The 21,936-nt window shown below is 42.5% G+C and overlaps 1 protein-coding gene and 1 long non-coding RNA gene across 2 annotated transcripts in view; one reads left to right on the forward strand and one right to left on the reverse strand.

Annotated features, from left to right (window-relative positions):
- eif2ak3 (eukaryotic translation initiation factor 2-alpha kinase 3) overlaps positions 1-18,828 on the forward strand; it is a 41,036-nt gene extending 22,208 nt beyond the window's left edge. Inside the window, exons 3-18 of the mRNA XM_031280308.2 lie at positions 358-552; positions 1,106-1,233; positions 1,645-1,906; positions 2,013-2,178; positions 3,075-3,200; positions 3,875-3,997; positions 4,147-4,376; positions 4,959-5,071; positions 7,702-7,824; positions 8,473-8,622; positions 9,323-9,875; positions 10,423-10,596; positions 12,656-12,829; positions 13,579-13,680; positions 14,389-14,451; positions 15,826-18,828. Coding sequence (XP_031136168.1) covers positions 358-552; positions 1,106-1,233; positions 1,645-1,906; positions 2,013-2,178; positions 3,075-3,200; positions 3,875-3,997; positions 4,147-4,376; positions 4,959-5,071; positions 7,702-7,824; positions 8,473-8,622; positions 9,323-9,875; positions 10,423-10,596; positions 12,656-12,829; positions 13,579-13,680; positions 14,389-14,451; positions 15,826-16,008 — 2,865 coding nt within the window. The 3' untranslated portion in view covers positions 16,009-18,828. The remainder of the gene's footprint in view (positions 1-357; positions 553-1,105; positions 1,234-1,644; positions 1,907-2,012; positions 2,179-3,074; positions 3,201-3,874; positions 3,998-4,146; positions 4,377-4,958; positions 5,072-7,701; positions 7,825-8,472; positions 8,623-9,322; positions 9,876-10,422; positions 10,597-12,655; positions 12,830-13,578; positions 13,681-14,388; positions 14,452-15,825) is intronic.
- LOC116036721 lies at positions 546-19,548 on the reverse strand. Its single transcript, XR_004101697.2, has 3 exons — positions 19,538-19,548; positions 5,163-5,166; positions 546-792 (listed from the first exon to the last, which is right to left on the reverse strand). It is a non-coding gene; the product is annotated as an uncharacterized LOC116036721 (long non-coding RNA).
- Between the last annotated feature and the right edge of the window lie 2,388 nt (positions 19,549-21,936).

Below are 21,936 nucleotides of genomic sequence, written 5' to 3' on the forward strand. Positions count from 1 at the left end.
ATAACTGTAAGTTGTACTCTTTTCAAGCAAAAGCTTTGCCTCAAACTCAAAAGAGACCATCTTTAACTGGGCATTCAAACTTGACTGGTTCCAAAAAAACAAGCTAACCGATTAAACTGCCATGTCCGTGGTTTGGCCCCTTCCTGCACATGCCTATGTTATGGAACAACCCAGATGAAAACTCTTAAACCACCTTGGACGAAACCTTTATGATGTTTTGTGTTAAATCAATAATTACCACATTCCTTTTCTTTCCTTTGTTGGCTATGTGCTTTTCCAACTCCTTTACATCAACTTGGTTTTGACACGTCAGCAATCGACACTAACGCTTTAAAACCAACCTGTTTGTTCCTGCAGGTGTTTGGCAATAAGATGGTAATCCCTTCACTGGACGGTGCCTTGTTCCAGTGGAACCGGGACAGGGAGACTATGGAGGCAGTGCCTTTCAGTGTGGAGTCCCTGCTAGATTCGTCTCACCGAATTGGGGAGGACACTGTCCTGGTCGGGGGCAAATCTCTTACTACCTATGGTCTGGGGGCCTACAGTGGCAAGGTCAGTGAACTCACCTTAGTTAGAGCTTGTAGTATGTTGATTAGGACTGTAACGGTATGTGTATTCGTCCCAAACCGTTTTCGGTACAGGACGTTCAGATCAGTTCAGATCACTGTGCGACACTGGTTTGGTACGGCCTGTGACATAACCATGTAAAACAGTCTATTTATGTTGACTACTCGCACACGCGGAACAGAAATTCTTAAGCGTGAGTTTTACCCGGAAGGTTTTGGCAGCGCACTAGTTGTTGTCTATCAGCTGTAGCATGCTAGTCGATTTAGCCCAGTCATTTCGGTTGACAACTGTTTGTTTTAAACAGTATGCCTACATTGTTCAACTGAAGTCGGGTCTCTCTGTGGAAACACTTCAAAACATTTAATTTGCGACGGCATCACCCGAAGGTTTCGGTTAATAGAGTAATGCAAAAACCGACAGGAAGGCGAGTGAGTTAAAGTGATTGTTGTAATGTTTTTTGAGAGAGGCCAACACGACACCTTGTTCTCACCACAAAACCCCTGTCTAATAACCCCCTTCGTCATGCTGTGTGCCTCAGCTTCGGTACATCTGCTCTGCGATGGGCTGTCGCCGGGGAGACGAGGAGATAGAGGCCGAAGATGTGCTCCTGCTGCAGAGGACTCAGAAGACTGTGCGAGCCATCAGGCCCCGATCAGGGATAGAGAAGTGAGTTTGATTTAATCAGTCAATCAATCTGTCCTCGTTAGTCAGCCGGTCAGTCAGTTTGAGTCACGAAGCAGCCACTGTATCTTGTCTGGTATTCCACAAGGGTTCACAGGCATTCGATTGACTTTCCGTCAATGGTTTTAAAAAAGTCAGTTAAGCTTTCAGCCGCTAGGAGTTAACATTAGTATGTCAGTAGTAGTAGTAGTAGAAGCATCATCATGTATCTATTGCCTTTGTCAGCGTCCTCTCAGCAGACCCATGTTAGATAAATATTACTTTTGTTTACTTTGGTACTGAGAGGGAAAAAAAATACTCAACCATTATTATTTATACATCTGAAAGTCTAAATCTAAGTGTGATAATTCGTTCCAGAATTACAACTGAAGTGTGTCTTATCATTCTTGATACTAGATGGAACTTCAGCGTTGGAAACTTTGAGCTGAAGCTACTTCCTGAGACGCAGTCTGGAATGAACTTCCTGGAGGGGGAAGTTGCCAATGGCGACGCCTGGAGGGAGAGTCAGCGGGTCATCACTGATGAACCAAAAGAGAGGGGGCAGACGGAGAAGCAGCAGAGCCAGAATCTGGACCTCGTCATCAAAGTGTCTGTTCCAGATTGGAAGATCATGGCTTTCAGCACCGAGCCTGATGGACAGCTGATCTGGGAACGACATGTGAGAAGTTCTAACTAACTGCATTTACTATTAAGTGTTTTTACTTCGTAGCCCCTCACTCTGGAGATCATATATCAACTCATTCGGTATCACCTGTCTTGTGTAGTTCTGCACGCCCATCGCTTCGGCTTGGCTGGTGGGCGGGGGTAAAGTCACACCCATCGCCCTGTTCGACGACAACGCCTACAGCAACCAGTCGGAAACGGATGAGGAGGATGACGACGACGATTCGAAGAAGGCCAGAGGAGCTGAAGCGTCCAATGTTTACCTTGGTAAATTCACACACTGCAGGCTTGTGTATTCCTCATGTTTTGTTGTAGGGCACGTGCTCGGGCCGGCTCCGGGTTGTGCGGTAAATAAGCGATCAGGCAATCGATTAGCGCGAAAATGGATGCTGAGGAGGTGAAACGGAGGCTGGCCTCTGGAGGACTTATTTTATTTCTTTGTTCCAACTTCCAAGTGGCCTATAGCCGACGTTAATCATGAATAAATGATGTTAAAAAATGTATAAATGACTCATTCTTGGCAAAAGAGCTGTGTGTGTGCGCACATTTGAATAATGTCGGGCTGTAAACGGGTTCGGGCTTTTAAAAAGCTGTCAATCAAAATGTACGAATTCTGTGGGGCTCAGGCCTTGTCGGGCCTAACTTTTAAGGCCCGATTACAGCTCTGCTGCACAATATATTGTTGTTTTTTTATCATCAATCAATATCAACTGGCGCAATTAATACATCGCGAAAGGCTGCGACGTATCGCGAAAGACACTCCGACATTTTTGTTTGTTAGTTGAAAGAAAATATCAGCAGAAAACTTCACTTGTATGCAATGTAACGGTCATTCTTTTTATAGTGGTGCCTTTTATATTCAATTCAGTGTGCAAATTTCCGATCAAAGAATGTTGGAAATGATTTCCTTTCATTTCTTTTAAATGTAAAAAACAATGTGTTGTATTTAAGCAGAAAGCAGCAAAACTGAGTACAATTAAACATCTTTAGTAGAAAAGTAATATTCAACATTATTGCATATTTTCGTCATATTGTGCAGCTCTATTTCGTTGCATTATTTGCAATTTCTGTGTCTTTATTTTCAGCACTAAGTCTCTACAGTATACGCGGTACCAGAGAATCGTGTGAGTATGTGTCTAACTCCTTTGCCCTGGGTTTATCAGGGATGTTCCAGGGACAGCTCTACCTCCAGTCCTCAGTGAGGATCAGTGAAAAGTTCCCCACCAAAGCCATCGGATCAGAAGATGACATCATTCCACTACCCACAGTCAAGTGGAAGCCTCTAGTCCGTAAGTCCACACCTCCATTGGTCATTAGGCGCTGTGGCTAATCACCAAGGCAACTTAGTTTGTGACGGCCACCTGTGGGCTAAGCAGTGACTGAAGACTGGCTTCCTTAGTATTGCTAAACACAAAGTGGTACTGATACTGTGTTTTCAAGATTTTTTTTTGATCAATGTGTTTATTAAAGATTTTCAGAGTGTACAAGATACAAACAAAATACAAATAATCAAAACTAATCTCAAACATCTACCCACCCACCCAACCACCTACCAGACCAACACTCTCTAAATTAAAGCCAGTCACCTTTGATATTTACCCAAAAGAAGGAGATAAAAAATATGAGAAATCAATAAACATAGGAATATACATTGTATTATTGGGTTACATTCTTTGCTTCCCTGTTCTCTACAAATGTCAAGAAAGGCTGCCAAATAGTATGAAACTTTAAAACAGACCCTTGGAGAGTGTATCTCATCTTCTCTAGTTTAAGATGTTGCAAAGCCTCTCTAATCCACTGAGAATTTCAAAAAGTATTTAAATCAATTATTTGTTCCCTGTCGCTCATGGCTTTGTCTTCTTTTCACTTAATGCACGGCTATCTTGCGATTGTTGCTCCGATTCTTTTGATCCCTCTTTTTTACGGAGATGGAAGAACTTATTCGTCTTTGTCCTTGACACAGATTCCCCATCTCGGACGCCAGCCCTGGTCGGCTTGGATGAATTTGACAAGTGTTTGAATAATGACAAGTTCTCCCATGACGAATACAGCAACGGAGCCCTATCCATCCTTCAGTATCCATACGGTAAGAACCTGATGGCGGACATAGAGCTGTAATGGAGTCACAGTAAAGTCACATCATGCTGCAGTGCATAGCAGAGAAAAGTGAATTGGCTGAGAGGGACAAAATGACCAACAAGCCACCGACCGATTCATTGCTTTTCCTCTCCGTAGACAACGGCTACTACTTCCCCTACGGTAAGCGTTACCGGGAGAAACGCGACAGCGCCGTGAGCCTGATAAAGGGAAATGGGGCAGGAGCTGAGAGCCGCAGGAGAAAGGACCCTGTGCTGTTGCTGCCCTGGTGGAAGGAGATCCTTGGCACCATCGTCTTCTGCATCGCCGCCACCACCTACATCGTCCGCAAATTCTTCCATCCTCCCGCCCCGGTGGCCTATGTGAGGGTAAGACACAGAATGCCATGCTGCCAGTGACTGCTGGTGGTTATTCTTGTCATATAATGTTAATGTTAAGACACTACACGCAGCTGCCGTAACCAGTGACCGTATAAATAACCGCTTCCATGTATGAGATGACTTTTACGATTATGATTGTGATTCGGTATGGATAAAGGCTTAATTTGAGTTTTTTAGAAAAAGAAATACAAAGTATTTCCTTTAAAATGTCACTGAACGAACTTTGTCACATCCATGTTCATGGATGTCCGTGTTTTTATGTTGGTTATAAAGAAGTTAAAACTAGAGATTGACACTGGAATGTTAGACTCAACTGTGTATTTCTAAAGCAAGACAGAAGTAGGTGATTCTTCTGTGAATAGCGTCATTTAACATCAGTGCATTGCTTGTTATAGGAATGTCACAGAATTCAAAACATGTTCTTCCCTCTGTCTCATTGTGCCTGTGGCTGACAGACTTTGTTCAGTGTTTTCTTAGAAAAAATGAATAACCCAGCATGCCACAGAAGGTGATCTTGTTTTTTTACATTTCCTCATTGTGTCTTTGCTGTCCTCCTTCTGTCCCTAATAGCAACGTAAAGAGTCGGAGACACAGTGCCAGACAGACTGCAAGTTTGACCTTGAGGTTGTGGAATCCAAAGAGCCGGTTGCCATGGAGACCCGTTTCAGCGAATATGTGTCCAGGTACATTATTAACACACTGACATGACGCTGAGGCAGAATATGCTTGTAAATGGGTTTTTTCATGACTCAGGAGAACGTGACAAAACACTACCACTCTGTTGTTATCCTCACACTTGAAAGTTCCACGAGAGTCTCACTCTTTCAAGGTGTAGCTACAGATTCGGCACTGTTACCATGGTGACCGGTGCTCTTCCAGCCTGCCTGGATAGGACAAGGCAGAGATGGGAGATATGAGGCGTAGTAGTGCATGATTGGATAACTCAGCTGTTTGCCATCAGACCCCACCCTGCCCAGCAGCATCTGCCACAGGGTCAGAGTGTCACTTTACATCACTGTCAGCACATTGTCACAAGTTTTTTTTGTGTTATTTTTGACATCCCAAATACGATCAGTAGCCATAATTTATGGGCTGTCACTGACCTCCTGTTGTCTGATCGATGGAGCGTGCATGTTTACATTCTTTAGCTGAATAATATGCTCTACCACCCCAAAACGCAAGCAACAATATGATTAAACTGCTTTTTTTTTTCTCTCCTGTTGTCACCACATTATTTTGATCCACCTCAAAATGACAAACACCCACCCTCTTCTGTCCTTTAAAGCTGCTGCTGCAATTCATGCAACGTGCTTAAGCAGACGTTTCCCTAAATAAAACTGGTGGCTGTTGCAGCAGCTGAGGTAGGCATGAGTCAGGATCAAGGCCTGAAGTACATGTGCCAACACATTTCCTAATAAGACCGCCTCCAATCCCCAGAGGAGCATGAGAGGGGATACTTCATCAGGGTGTAGAGCAGTGGTTCCCAAACCTTTTTAGACCCTGAGCCAACCAACCCCCAATGTAACATTCATAGATTACACAGATGCTTATCACTTTTAACTATTTTAAATATATTTTGTGTGTGTGTGTATGTATGTGTATATATATATATATATATATATATATATATATATATATTTTCTATTATTATTATATATATGTATTTTTTTTTTCTGTTTAAAAAAGTCTGAAAATGTAGTTTAAAATGCGCATTTTTTTTTTTATGTTGTGAAACATTTATTAACAGTGACTACGTTTACATGCACATAATATTCCGTTCTTTGCCCTTATTCTGAAAAGACGCTATTCCGACCAAGCTGTTTACATCGCTAATGAAATTAAATATTCACTAATATTCCCGTTTACATGTAGCCGTGCAAAATACTTTTTTTTTTCTAAGTTTACCAGCGGCGGCGGACTTGTTGGACCGTGCAAATACAGCGTCCCTCTTTCATTCCTTCAACCGGCTTGTTGAAATGGTCGGCGTAGAGATGTGTGCTCATATCCAAAAACCTGTTGATATCCAAGTCTTTGATCATGTTTAAAAGTAGCTGTGTTTCTCCTTCTTATCGGGTCCGCAGCCCTGCAAACTGTCGGCTTGTTGATTTGTGTACAGCGACCATAGCAACGCACAGAGCTGACCGTAAGCCGTAAACAGGCAGGAGGCTGTAAACTGGGCGTAAAACCCTCATATTGCGATTGTGCTGTATACATGTCCAAAGAATGCCTCTAAAACCCGAATAATACTGGAATATCCCTCATGTCTTAATCAGAAAATGCTATATTTGGAAAAATACCTTATTCGGAATACCCAAAGAGAATATGCTGTTTACATGACCTGTATTAAATTCGGAATATTGTCATATTCGGAATGTGGAATATTGGTGTGCATGTAAACATAGCCATTGATTTGATAAATCAAGCACCCTTGTCCCCTCCTCAAGGCACCCCGCTGGTGTAGAACCGCTGATGTAGACGATAGTAAATGGAGGCAGAGTTTGGTGGTATCTCACTGTGAAGGAAGCTAAATGATTTTATTTCTTTAAGTCAATGCAAATTCTTTTATTCCTTCAGCTATCAGGCTACCAAACGCAACCCGTCGATCTGTGCACTTGTTGTCACTGGCATGTTGATTTTGATGCTGATGTTGAAGTTTATTTGATGTTATTTATTTATTTTATGGATGGGATAGACTGTAAAAATGAATTGCCTCTTGGGGATTAACAAAGTATTGTGAATCTGAATGTAGATTAACGGAGAGCTTACAAATGATGGTTTATGAAGCTGCACAAGATGGAGGGTTTATGTGATATAGCTGACAGGTGTTGTGGGATTGAAATACCACTTGCGGTAGAGCTATGCTTACTAAAGACATTGTTAAAGTTACACAAAACAAACTGCAGTATACATGTGCTTTCCCTTTGCAGTTGTAAGTTTAAACATTTGTGTTTTCTGTTATTCAGCATGGAACCTCTCAGTCGAGTCTGTCTTAGCCTCGTGGCAGCCAAGTATTTTTCTGACAGCACAACATTAGCTTGAATTCATGCAACTGTTTTGCTGTAAGTTGGTTACCTGCCAGCTCAGCAGCCACAGCCAGCCTTAGCAGGGATTTGGCTGGTAGTAACTCCTTCCCTGGTAATCACCTTTTACCACTTAATACGCCTCCTTGACCACAGTGAATTGTCTGATCCCAGGTCTTTGAAATGGTCAGGGATACAGGTGATAACACACATGTCACACGCAGCTCTTTTCTACCACTAAGAGCAGGGTGATTCCTCTTAGCAAAATGACAACCAAAGTGTCTCCTCCCCAGGTACCTGACTGACTTTGAGCCAGTGCAGTGCCTTGGCCGCGGGGGGTTCGGTGTCGTCTTTGAAGCCCGCAACAAAGTGGACGACTGCAACTACGCCATCAAAAGAATCCGTCTGCCCAACAGGTAGCGCCTCTCGCTGGTCACACCACAGACTTCCTTGCTCGAGGCTTTTAGCTCTTCCTTTATCTCCTTTTCTTTAAAGCTGTTAGACTGACGTTTGTAAGCAGTGGCCTACTTATCTAAACGCAGAGCAGCACACAGATCCACGACTGACAGTTTTGGACAAATATTAGCCATGCATTTATATTTATACTGACAAGCAGTGTTTAGCTAAAGCGGATCTGCGGTTATTTTTTTTTTAATTTCAGCCCTGTTGTTGGCTGGTACATCACACAGTGCATAGCAAACAAAATGATTTTTAGGCCCAGTGTTTTTGTTGAAACGCTTATTGAGCCCATGGTGTATCAATACTGGGCTTATGTGTGAGGGTCATTACAGTCAGTTAGCGTCATGGAACAGTTCCTGATATTTTTGTAGTAGAACAGTTGTACCTGCGTTTGTTCAACAATGAATCAAGTGTGTGATTAAAGAACACCAAACACAAAAAAGTTTAATGAACAGCAAAGTCTTATTAGTCAATATACTGTAAGTCTTATTAGGAATTTGTAGAATTTGTGTCTTGAGATCCTAAAAATGTGGGACCCAACATCTGAAAAAAGTGGTTGTCCTAAATGTGAATGAAACTCTAAAGCTCGGTCTTATGTCGTACAGAGAGCTGGCGCGTGAGAAGGTGATGCGAGAGGTGAAGGCCCTGGCCAAGCTGGAGCATCCGGGGATCATCCGCTACTTCAACGCCTGGCAGGAGAGCCCCCCCGAGGGCTGGCAGGAGGAGATGGACCAGAGGTGGCTGAAAGACGCCAGGTTAGCCACGGCTTTTTAAACCTGTTATCCTGTACCGCTCAGCAGTTGGAACACGGCTCTAACGCCGGGTTCTATGGTCCGGGGATGGCTTCCATGCAAAAAATAAATGTAATCCTCTGATCAGGAGGAATTATGGCATCTCTGACATTTATTACACCACAGACTTTACATCACTTGGCTCACTTCTCAGGTTGATTAAGACACATGTTTAAATGCCAGAGCGCCCCATGTACGGTTTGGTTCCGACCTGCGGCCCTTTGTCTCTCCCCTGTTTAACATCTCAAGCTGTTCAGTCTAATAAAGGCTTAAAATGCCCAAAAAAGAATCTTAAAAAATAAAAAGCATATTCACACGAGCATGTTTGCAGCGGTTTAGTTAAAGTCTGGTGTCTTTACTCCTTTTTGTTTTAGTTTACTTGGGCACATTAGAGCCAAAAGTAGCACCAGATAACCACGCAGAGACAAAAATGATCAACCTCTTCCTCTTTTGAGGCACCCATGCAGTAAGTTGTTACACAGCAAATGCGCCATGCCAAAGAAGATCAATTGTACATGTCTTGTTCATTTTGTTTGTAAACTGTTTTGTCATATTATATTGCACAATTGCCCAGTTATCTTGAATGATTAGTTGTAACATTGATGTAGTAGTTATGTGATTGGAGTAAGCCTGGCAAAAACCAACCCTTCTTTCTCTCTTTCAGTACCACAGACTGGCCAATGAGCTTCCTGGACCACATGGAGGCGCTGTCAGTCAAGGTTCCAGTGTCCAGCTCCGTGTCCCCGGCCTCTGGGCCCGGAGGAGACGTCCTGGAGGCCTCCGCCGACGCCCGCGCGCTGCTCTCCAGCAGTGCCGGTAGCGCTGTAGGTTTTGACGACGGAGACCTGTCCTTCCACCCGCTGCTGGGCCACGACAGCCTGATGTCTGAGAGGGACAGTCAGGCGGACCCCGACGCCTCCGACACCCCCCACTCCTTCGAGCTGTGTCCTCCGCGCGGCCCCAGCGACTGCACCTCTTCTTCCTTTGACATCGTGTTCGAGGACTCGGGCTGCGACCGAGACGCCGACGCGGACACGGCCTCATCTTCTGGCGCTGCCAGTCCCAGCACACTGACGGAGAAGAACAGCTCGTCTTCCTCGCACACCAGACATCAGGAGTCTGTCCCGCCCTCCTCTTCCTCTCCCCCCCGGCCGACCTCCCTCACCCTGGCTCTCCCCCCAACTCCTCCGACCCAGAGAGTCCAGCCCTCTCCCAAGGTCAGTCCATCATTCACTCAGCCGGCTGTCGTTAACCAGCGTCACAGTCTTATTTTAGGGTGAAGACTGGGCTTTCATTATTAATATAACTCCTTACTGTTGTACGTACAGGTTTGTTGATACAGGTAAAGGTTTACACCTAACATATTTTGCTCAAGGAAAATGTTTTTTTCCAAATATTATACATTTTGATTCCTGCCGGTGTGGACATTTGTTATGTAATTTAGCATCACCGAAATAATGAGAAATATTTATTATAACACCAACATTTCGTGTTTTTTATATTAGCCTTTTGGCTCACAATGACACCATCTCTCATACATCCACAGTACTGTAATTGCAGTGAAGGTGCAGATGTTAGCCAGAGCCGTTTATTTCTGCAGACACCCTTTTTTTTTTCTCTCTCTCTCTCTCTCTCTCTCTCTCTCTCTCTCTCTCTCTCTCTCTCTCTCTCTCTCTCTCTCTCTCTCTCTCTAAAATGAAATAATAGTTTCCAGTGTCCGATGTAAAATGGTAATGTATTGAAACCTTCTTCCCCTGTCTCCAGGTGTACCTGTACATCCAGATGCAGCTCTGTCGGAAAGAGAACCTGAAGGACTGGATGGCTCAGCGCTGCCTCCCGGAGCAGAGGGAGCACAACCAGTGTCTGGATATCTTCCTCCAGATCGCAGAGGCCGTTGACTTCCTGCACAGCAAGGGGCTTATGCACAGGGACCTCAAGGTGAACACACACACACACACACACACACACTACACACTACACACTACACACTGTCCAATAACAGGCAAAAGTGTTTGTATTCCAGCGGTAAGATAAAGTTATCCCTTCAATTCATTTCCCATTGAAATTGTAAAAGATCCTGATGCTACTATTTGGACATCAGCCCCAGTTGGAATTGTTCACCAGGCTCTCTGATAATCAGGCGGACCATTTCTATTGCAGATCAAACTATCAAAACGTCTTTACGCTATTCCATAACTTATGGAGTGTTAAGAAATATTTTGTTCATGTTTCTACATTTAGAAATCTTTTGGGTCAATATGAAATGGAAGGTGAAAAGGCATTTTTAACATTTTAATACTTTTGTTAATAATTTTAGTTTATTGACTTACATAAACGTTTAGCTTAGGTTGTGCTGATTTTAGGGATATGCAAAAATACTAATGTAGGCACTGGCGGATCATTTCTATTCAATTTTTTATTTTTTTTTATGAAAAAAGTGAAAAGATAAAACCTAATGTGAAATATTGAAAAAAAACCAGAGAGCAAGTGCCTGGTTTAAAGACTGATGTAGCCACTAACAGTTAGCTAAATCTGCTTTAAATCCCATTCAAACTTTCCCTTTCTTTTTTTCTTTTCTTTTTTTTTCTTCTCTTTACTCCACAAAAAAAAAATCATCGATTCCCGATTCCACAAACACAAAAACAAACAACCGAACAAATACGTGACAGATCAGGTCTAACCATCAATTAACTACCAAACGTCAAAAGATAAAATGAATGGAAAAAAGAAAAGAAATGCAAATAAAGAAATCAATAAATAAAAACTAACAAAAATAATAATAATATTATAAATAATAAGGAGCTTCCTTCCTTATTGACAACTCAGTTTTTCGATAAACTCAATGATATCTCAGAGTAATCAGATTGACAGAAAAAAGGGCACACAAACAAAAAAACAATAATTTCCATAAAGAAATAAGACAAACAGCCAGTATTTTGAACTTCCTCATTGGTCTGTCCTCCCTATTAAATACAAAACTTCTTACCAGCCTTCAGTTTCAATACACCTTTCAAACTCTTTACAAATGATCTCTTCCTGCCAAAATGCAAAGCTTCATTGTGTATATGAAGGGATGATGAGCTGATAGCGACAGGTTCATGCATTAGTAATGCTCTCTGCCTTCATGTATTTCACATTTGGTACATGTTTACATAACATAGTCTATATCCTTGACGTTCCACTTCCGGGATTGCTCCGTTGCCGCTGTAAAATCCGCCAGATTTCACTCACGTGTTCACGATTTCACACTCCTCAGATCTCTGCAGGGTAAATCCAGCCAGCTAGCTAGACTATCTGTCCAATCTGAGTTTTCTGTTGCATGACTAAAACTACTTTTAAATGTACACGTTCCACCAAAACAAGTTCCTTCCTGAGGCTATTTTGCAGAGGGACCGTTGCTCCGTCCGGCGCTTGGCACCGCCCAAGACAATTGTGATTGGTTTAAAGAAATGTCGATAAACCAGAGCATGTTTTACTCCCATCCCAGAATGCTGTGTGGACTAGCCAGACCTTCCTACGCGCTGTAGAGGAAGGTCTGGCAATGTGAGACTAATATAAATTTCACTCTTTAACGGGCTTATGATATTGTCTCATATTGATCGCAGGCCCCTAAATTCAATCAAAATCGCATCATGGCAGACATTAAGATGTCATCAAATATCGTATCGTTGTCCAAAGAATCAATATAAAATCATAAACTTGTATCCAATCTGAGTTTTCTGTTGCATGACTAAAACAACTTTTAAACGTACACGTTCCTCCAAAACAAGTTCCTTCCCGAGGTGTTTTTACAGCGGCACCTCAGCTTTTCTCCGGTGCTTAGCACCGCCCAAGACAATTCTGATTGGTTTAAAGAAATGCCATTAAACCAGAGCACATTTTCCCCCCATCCCCGAATGCTGTGTGGAGTAGCCAGACCCTCCTCCAGCGCGCTTTGGAGGAGGGTCTGGCAAAGCGAGACTACCATAACTTTAACCTGTCCCCACCGGCCCTGCAGCCCTCCAACATATTCTTCACCATGGATGACGTGGTGAAGGTGGGAGACTTCGGCCTGGTGACGGCCATGGACCAGGAGGAGGACGAGGACGAGCCGAGCGTCCTGACGCCCGCCCCGCTGCTGACCCGCCACACGGGCCAGGTCGGCACCAAGCTCTACATGAGCCCGGAGCAGGTGAGCACACGCACATGGGCCAGTGATGCTGTAGGATAAGCATTACAGAAATATTGAGATTATCATCCGAACAATACACATAAAACTGAAACTACAATAAAAAGTGTAACTATGTGGCCGGGTTGGCTCAGTTGGTAGAGCAGGCGCACATATACTGAGAGGTTTATGCCTCGACGCAGAGGTCCAGGGTTCGAATCCGACCTGTGACGAATTCCTGCATGTCTTCCCCCTCTCTCTCTCTCCCCTTTCTCACCTAGCTGTCCTGTCAAATAAAGATGGAAAAGCCCAAGAAATAATCTTTAAAAAAGTAAAACTATAATAAGATCTGATTCCACACTATCATTTCATATCATGGGCAAGTATCCTACTGGGTGCTGCACGATATGAGGAAAATATGCGATAACATTGTTGAATAACTCGATAACTGTATAACTTGCGCTAAATAGATATTAAAGTGTACTCAGTTCTGCTGCTTTTAGTATTCTCCTAAAATACAAATTGTTTGTTGAATTTTAAAAAAAAAAAAATCGAACAAATCGAACATTGACTTGAATATAAAAGGCACCACTAAAAAAAGTGCAGATTTCCACTGATATTTTCTTTACACTAACTCAACAAGTCTTTTTCGCGATGTGTCGCAGCCTTTCGCGATGTGTTTATTGCGGCAGTTGATTTCGTCAGCCCTATCTCCTACCTCCAATACGGCCTTTATATCTCAAATTCCATCCTTTTTTTTTTTCTCCTGGCAGCTCTCTGGGAACTCGTACTCTCACAAAGTGGACATTTACTCTCTGGGTCTGATCCTGTTTGAGCTGCTGTATCCGTTCAGGACCCAGATGGAGAGAGTGAGGGTGAGTCAGCCAACACAGGGGCTCACAATCAGCTCTTCATTTGACTTATGACTTATACTATTTGTATAAACATAAGTAAAGACAAAGGACTGTGTAAGCAAAGCAAAAAACCTCAAAGGGAGGTTTGGAGTGACTAAAGATTCATTCATTCATTCATTCATTCAGATTCAACAAAAGCAAGATTATACAAAAGTTTATTTTTAGAATAAATGTATGTAGCAAGCAATATTTACCCCCAACTAAACTATTATAAACTGAAAAGCCATTAACATTTTCAGATCCCATCCAAACTGTCATTTTAAAGATAGTTAAAAATGATATGATCCCATTTTTGGCTTCAGTAAGAATCCCCACTGCTGCTATTTGTTTGTGCTTGAGAAGAGAGAGACTTCCTAATGAGGCAGTGCATCTTTCTGTCTGTTCTTTTATCCAGCTAGTTATTCTATTTTGTATGAAAAGTCTGTTGTGGGGAAACTGTAACACATAATCACTATTGTCATTTGATGAGTATTATTGTCGCTTTAAAATGTTAGATTTTCTTAGTGTGTGTGTGTGTGTGTGTGTGTGTGTGTGTGTGTGTGTGTGTGTGTGTGTGTGTGTGTGTGTGTGTGTGTGTGTGTGTGTGTCGCCTTTGTCTCTGTAACAAAGGGCCTGATTATCCGCCAGCACAGCTCCACTCACAGGTGTTTACATCCCTTTTTCTCCCAGACACTGACAGAGGTGAGAGCGCTGCGTATCCCAGAGGTTTTCTCCAAAAACAACGTTCAGGAGGTGAGTGGTCGTCTGCTGCCACCCAGTGGCTGTAAGCACAAACTACATCTGAACCAACAAAAGTGTTTTTTGTTTATCCTGAGAACAAGCAAATAGTGAATGAACAAAGCGGGACACATCCCGAGCTGTGAGATTTCATTCTTACTGTGTAGTCTGTCAGAGAGGGATTTAAATGACCTGTCCACACCAACATGATCCACTTGGTGAGTCAAATCTGCTGAGCTAATCCAATTAGGAGGTGTAGTTGGATCATTTTGCTCTCAAATCAACAGGATATGAAGTTAATTATGCTATTATCGTCATACTACACACACACTAAAATGCAAATAGCAGCATTATTATCTGAGACAGTTGTATCGACATGATTTGAAAACATCATTTGTCTCCGTAATCCCATTAGACTCAAGTTATCCGTTCAAATAGTCAATTGAAGGGGGCGCCTGGTTAGCTCACCTGGTAGAGCGGGCGCCCATATATAGAGGTTTACTCCTTGACGCAGCGGCTCAGACTCCGACCTGCGGCCCTTTGCTGCATGTCATTCCCCCTCTCTCTCCCCTTTCAAGTCTAAGATGTCCTATACAAATAAAGGCCTAAAATGCCCCAAAAAATATCTTTAAAAAAAAATAAAATCAATTGAATATGCTATTTTCTACCACACCAGGTGTTTGATGTGGGGTTGGTCACATGACCTCGTTGTTTACCTTTTGACCTTGTAATGAGATTACATAATCCCATAACCCTCACCCTGTTATCCCAGTGTAGCACTTTACTAGTTGTTCTATTTTAAGATTGTGTGTGTGTGTGTGTGTGTGTGTGTGTGTGTGTGTGTGTGTGTGTGTGTGTGTGTGTGTGTGTGTGTGTGTGTGTGTTCAAATTGCAATTTCTACTGCTTCTTCTGCTGTGTTACATGTAGGGCTGGGTTAAAAGAATCGATTCTCCAATTATAAATCGATCTTTGTTTGAGTGATCTGATAATTCAGCTTATTCATATAATCCAGAAGTCAATCTTTTGATATATGCCTTTGGGTGTAAGAATAAAAAGTACTTTAAACAACATTTTGGGGGTTAAAATCTTAATGGAAACAACAGAAACTCTTTCTTCTTGCTTGTACAATTTACAGCATAAATTCTCTGAGAATCTTTTTCATGTCCAAGCAAAATTGGTATTGTAACTGAAATTTCTCTAACCTTATTGATAACGAATCGATAAAGGGACATCATGGAAGTCATTGGCGTTACCCAGCCCTAGTTACATGAGCTTCAACTAAAGCAAATCAGGCTGCACTGATGGATGATATTATTAGCTGTGGCATTACTGTAGCATGTCATTGTTGTGAAAGGCCTGACAGTACTGTGTTTTCTCTCTGTGTGTAGCTGAGTATGGTGCGCAGCATGCTGTCGTGGAGCCCCAGCGAGCGTCCCGAGGCGGTTGAGATCACAGGGACTCCCCTCTTCCAGGAGCTGGAGCTGCCTTGCCGACTGGCCGTGAGGCAGCGCTCCCGCACATACAGCGCCTCGTCCATGGGCCGCCCCTCACGCCAGACATCCGCTACCTGAAAGTCCTACAACGCAATATGTAACCCCAATCCCCCGGTTTCCCTTTCATTGACCCGCCCCCGCCCCCCCCCCCTGCTGGTCTGCAGCCCAAGAGAAACACCTCAGCCCCCCATCACACAGACTTTAAACGCCAAGTACGACAAATGTGCAGGAGTTTATCCCTGTGGCTTTAGAGCAGCAAGACAAATTCCTGCACAGTTGCTCTCTTTGGCAAATACACATGCCGTTACATATTCGCACACCATTATGCTGCCCACGTTCCCAATTTTAATCACACTTACAAGTGGATTCATATTTTAAAAGCAACAGCCGTTCTGTAATGTTCACGACCAGTCTTGGCTCAAGTGGAACAAGCTAATAATTCTTAGTGGCTCTGTATACCAGATGGGCAGTGTGTACTGCAGTCAGTCAGCCCAGTGTAGAGTGAGCTATTATCCACAGAACATTATGACCAATTGGTTTTTGAAATGTTTTCCTGCGATTGTCTGAAACAAGAAGCATTCTCCTCACTCTGACACGGCAAACCGAGCGTTATCTGGTACTCGGAGATAATTGACATATTAAGGACTATTTTACATATGTTTTGATTCCAGTCTGGTCACAACACGCTGCTTGCTCCCAACATTCAGCCAGTGTTCACTCACCCACGCTACACCTCAGGTATCAAGACCAAGAGGACACTCCAAAGGGGCCTTTGATGCTTGATCATCCTAACTACTAGTGATTAGTACTGATCACTGGTACGAGCACTAACGGGTGTTCTGACACCCAATATGCCTGATTTGGGAGACCAAAAAAGACCGTCTTTTTTTCCTATGTGTTTTTTTTAAATGAGAGAAGGTGATGTATTGCGTAGAGAAGAGTTATGAATCCGGATCAGCTATGATTTGCCTTTAGAAAGGGGCCTACGGCCTCCTCTGAATGAATGCGGAGCTTCTGGCTCCTGTCTTTTTCTGCATGTACCTGATAGGAAAGTGAAGGGGCGAGTGTGAGTTTGTTATCTTAAAGCCAGTACCTGGAAGCAGTTTTTTCTGTGTGTAAATTTACACAATGACTCTGAGGTGCTTCAATTGTTTTCCAACACCCCCCTCTTCGCTCTGTGTATATAACGGAAGGGAGAAAATCTGTTTATATCTTTTTTTTCTTTGTTAATTCAGAAGATATGTTTGATCAATCCTGTACATATTGTAAGGCGCCATTGCTTGTAAATGGCTTTTTTTTCAAGAGGCGACTGTAAGATAGTGTGATATACTGTGGGCGAGAGAAAGAGGAGACGATCTCTGCCATTAATGGATAGCTGAATGTTCCAGTGTGACCTCCAGAGACAGAATGATGGTGGTCACCTCTTGCTCTAGCCGTTTGAAATGATTCTCAGTGTTTGTTTCCACATGTGCGGGGTACCGAGTGGAAGGGGTTTACCCCGCTTTGAGCACCAGAGTAGAACCTGCAGGACCAGAGTGCCATTTGAAAGTCAGTTAAGTGTACTTTATCTGTAACCTGATAACTCACCTCACATTTTTAGGAATTGTGCTACTGTGCTCCAACCCCGTCCAGCTGGTGTTCCCGGGGAAGCATACTGAGGTCTGCAGCCCTCCCATGATGGGGACAAATAGCATTTAGTCAAGAAGATGATACTGTTTTATCCCCTCTACATTGTCTACTGGGGACCCGGACCTGATGTTGGTCATGTTTTATGTACATAAGAAGTGCTGCAGGAGTCATGACCCGTTTGCAATTTCACACACACAAACTGCTAATTGTAATGTGCTTTCAATGATTGTACTTTTCTAAGGATCTTCTCTTCTCTTCCTTTTCTTATTTAATAAGGGCAGTTTTTGATTATTCTGCAGGTTTTTTTTTTTGATTACTGTAAAGTCTTGACTTTGTCTGATACAGGAAGTCAAACTGATGTTCGTCCACTCAGCCCACTGCAGATGAGTCACTCTTGTTGTAAAATGATCAGTTCTCTCTTCGGAGTTTAAAACCGACTGTACTCCCACCATGAGAAGGGTGGACACTGGTTTAGTTCCATAACGGCATATCCTCAAGTTAAGGAGGGGGGGGGGGGGTGAAAACTCGTGCTGCAAATTCAGACAAAAGCTTTGTGACCGACAGTATGTAGGTACTGTTACTTAAGTGTTGACAATGTGACACCTTTTGTAGAACTAATGTTTGATATTTCAAAGGAATTCAATAATGGATCCAGGATAAATCCTTCTCTCCCACAGAATTAGCTAAAAGGATTTTGTATTTTTTTTTGTCATCCATTTCAGAGAAGTCAAATTCTTAGGAAATTGTGATTTAAAGACTTGTTTGTGGAGGATTTACAACAAGAAAAGAAGGAAACTTTCAAAACCTAAATCACCTACAGTAAATAGCTTTTCAGCTTTATACCATTAAGCATTACAAATCCACATTATTGACAATAGAGTTTTATCAGAGGCTGTAGAGATGTTCTCCTTTTCACTCAACCCAAGAACATGTGATTATAATGTAGGTGTTTTCATGCTTTGTTGAATTGTGTTTCTCCTTCCACTCCTGCTGTCCAGGTAGCTTTTCCTGATGACATTTCAATTGAACCCCGTCAATCTCTAATGCCTCTGTCTGGATGTGTAGTTGCCTGTTTTTCTGCACAAAACCCCATTCTCTGTCCATTTTGAATTGTAAATATGTTTATTTGCTTTATTTATGTTTTGATGCCGGGATCAATCCTTTTTGGGTTGGTGTTATTATGAATGCACTTCAAGCGATGGAGTGCGTTGGAATATGATGACTTCTTACAAGTCTAAATTTAATAAACCGTTCTATACCATTTGTACAGTTTTGTGTCCTTGGTGTGCAGTCTGTGGGTTGGTGTTGGGCACTTGGGTCATACGTCACCTCAGCATCATTAGGCAAACAACCACCAAAGTTAAGACTTTCATAAGAACAGAAAGGTTTGTTTCTTTAAGCACCGGTCCTATGCATCATGTAGGTGTATATGTAATATATATTCATGTCAAGCTGACTTTCACACAAGGCATAGTGATCTTCCAAGTGAAGCCATGTCCACCAACTGCCGCACTGCCTCCTGTACTAAATGAGAGCAGAAATACCAGGAGGAGGACAGAAACAGGCCCTTTTTGGACAGCTACTGTCCTCACGTTTTACACTACAGACACCATTGAAGAAGGACTATGAAAGGTGTGCCAGAGCCTCGTCTCTCTGAGAAGAACTCTCTAGGAGTCATCATAGCAACTTTTAACTGCAGTTGGTCATGTGATCTGATCCCTGACATGCTGACCTGTGGCTGTGAAGTTACAGTGTGTGACTGTGTGTGACTATCTGTGTGTGTATATGTGTCTATGCACCCCTCCCTCCTCAACTCCCTCACTGCGGAAATCACCATAGCAACAACTTCTGCCAAACACACGCACCTCCTATCATGGAGACTCTTTACTGTGGCCGTGTTGTCCTGTCTTTGCAGGACATGTCCTACAGCAGAGTAAAGGGAGCTCAGATCAGCTGTTACTAATGATATTAACTATACACAGTACCTGTGGTGACGATGGCCTTTACTCAACCATTGTATTTTCTCTCTCTCTCTCTCACACACTTCAGCCTGTGTTTTTGGGATGTAGGCACACTGTCAAAATTTCGTGCGGAATTTTCGAGTTGAAACATACTATTTTTTTAGACAAAAATGCCACACATTTTGAACCCTATAATGTAATATTTCACCTATGTGAAATTCAGTACAGGACAGCACTCCTGTTATATAGCCTATGTAAATATTTTACATTTCTTAAAGGCCCTGCACACTCACACAAGTGTTTTAATGTATCCTGTCTGATTGGACCTCTGCTTCGGTTGAAAGTGACAGATGTATGCTGGGAATTATGCTGAATTATGCAAAGTCACTGCTCTCCATATCTATCAAACACATTCATTCATTGTCACAGCCCTGAGAGGAAGTCTGATTAGGTAAGATAATGAAATTCACCTGTGTGGGTGTTTACAGCTATTCAGGGGACCACATCCACTTTGGATTTTTTTTTTTTATTTCTGAAGAGAGCCAAATACTTGCCTCTTTTCTAAATTTTCTTTGTTTTTGTTGACAAAATAAACTTAACACAAGGAACACTTAATCATTTTTTTTTCTTCTCACGGTCTTCATCAGTGAATGGAGTTTGCTCAGTTGTCATTTAGTTGACAACTTATCCATTAAGTTGCTTAATGTTACTAACTTGTCATTTTCGCTGACGAAGACAGTGAGAAGATGTGGTTAAAAGCTCTGAGAATAAAAGCTAGTAAGTGGACCTTGAGTTACTATTCAGGTAAAGTTCTTTTTGAACTCTCATGCATAGCAATTATTTTGTTAGCATTGAACACAACAACAACCCATGTGTGCTACACAAATATGTGACATTTCAAAGATTCCTGGGAGATTTTCTTTTTTTAATTTCTTTTTTTGGAATTCAATTTACAAATATTCAATCATCACAGTCCGTAAACATAAAACTATACATAAATAAGTGCAAATAATATAATATGAAAGTAATAATTTAAACAAAAACTAATTAAAAGATACATGAGTAAAGAAGTGACAGACTTCATTAATGATAATGACAGCAGGAGAACTTACCTAATAAAATAAAAAGATTTACAATAATACATAAATTCCTATCTTTACATTCAAAATATGTAATAAAATGTTTTCCTTCAAGTATGATTGTATGTGTTGTTATCATTTTCAAAACTAAGAACCATAAAAAAATGGGTTCAAAATAAAAGTTTAAAGTCCCCCCGCCTCCCCCTCTGTTGCGCATTTCCGTTATCATAACGTCACTTCTGGATGTCAATATGCGGCTTGGTGCAACGCTGGGAAACGGAACCACTGGAAAGATGTAAACCAAGTAACCAGCGAAGACCAGCCTCAGCGAAGACACTTACAGTTACTGCCTGGAAACCGTACCTCAGGTCGGATAAACGGAACCACACCAACCGGCAGCTCACTTAGTCGCTATTCCCAAAGCGGCGGAGCGCTTGCCTTTAAGCAGCCATCTTTTGTGAGAGAATGTACGGGGCGACGCGGCGGGCCTGCTCGAGCTCTGGCCGGGGCCGGAGCCTGCTGATGCTGACAACCGCGCTACTGCTCTCGGTTATCGGGCTGCTCACCGGGCTGCCTGGCATCACCGAGGCGAAGGAATGCGACAAACCTTGTATGAACGGGCAGTGCAACACCGCTACTGGCAACTGTGTGTGCTTCCCCGGCTGGGTTGGGGACCAATGCCAGCACTGCGGAGGGCGATTCAGGTACAGTGAACACACTGACAGCATAAAGCTGCTTTTATTACTGGGAGACGTAGCTAGTGTACAGTATAGCCTATGTGGTATACGTCTGCTTTGCTTTGTGCCAAATGTTTGCTAGTTTAGCGGCCAGAATGCTAGTCAAGAGATACCGAGCAGTGCACACCTGAGGCTTTGAAAGACCACTACTACTCCTACAAATTACTACTACTACTACTTCAACAACAGTTGTTCTGGTTCAAATGCAGTAGGTAACGTTACATGTTTGTAAAGTATGTCATTTGAGGTATACTGCAGTTTAGTGTCCCATATTCCCCATACAATGTCCTTAATTAATTATGAACCTGCTAAACCACCTGTGCTACCCTAACCCTAACCTTAACCTGTCTCAAATAAGACCCTCATCATTTGGGACACTCAGTTTTTGGAAAATAATTTGGGACACTAAACTGCACATAAGCCTGTAATTTGAATGCTTATGATAAGGTATATGTGGCATACAGTTGTCCAATTTTGAGCTTCAATGCCTTTTAAAGGTACCTTTTAAATTAGTGGCACCATGTTGTCATTCAGACACCCAAACGTGTTTCATCATGACCAAACCTGACATTACCCCGTGTTTGTACACATCATATCACT

This window comes from Sander lucioperca, chromosome 18 (genome assembly GCF_008315115.2).
Source record: "Sander lucioperca isolate FBNREF2018 chromosome 18, SLUC_FBN_1.2, whole genome shotgun sequence".
Lineage (NCBI taxonomy): Eukaryota > Metazoa > Chordata > Actinopteri > Perciformes > Percidae > Sander > Sander lucioperca.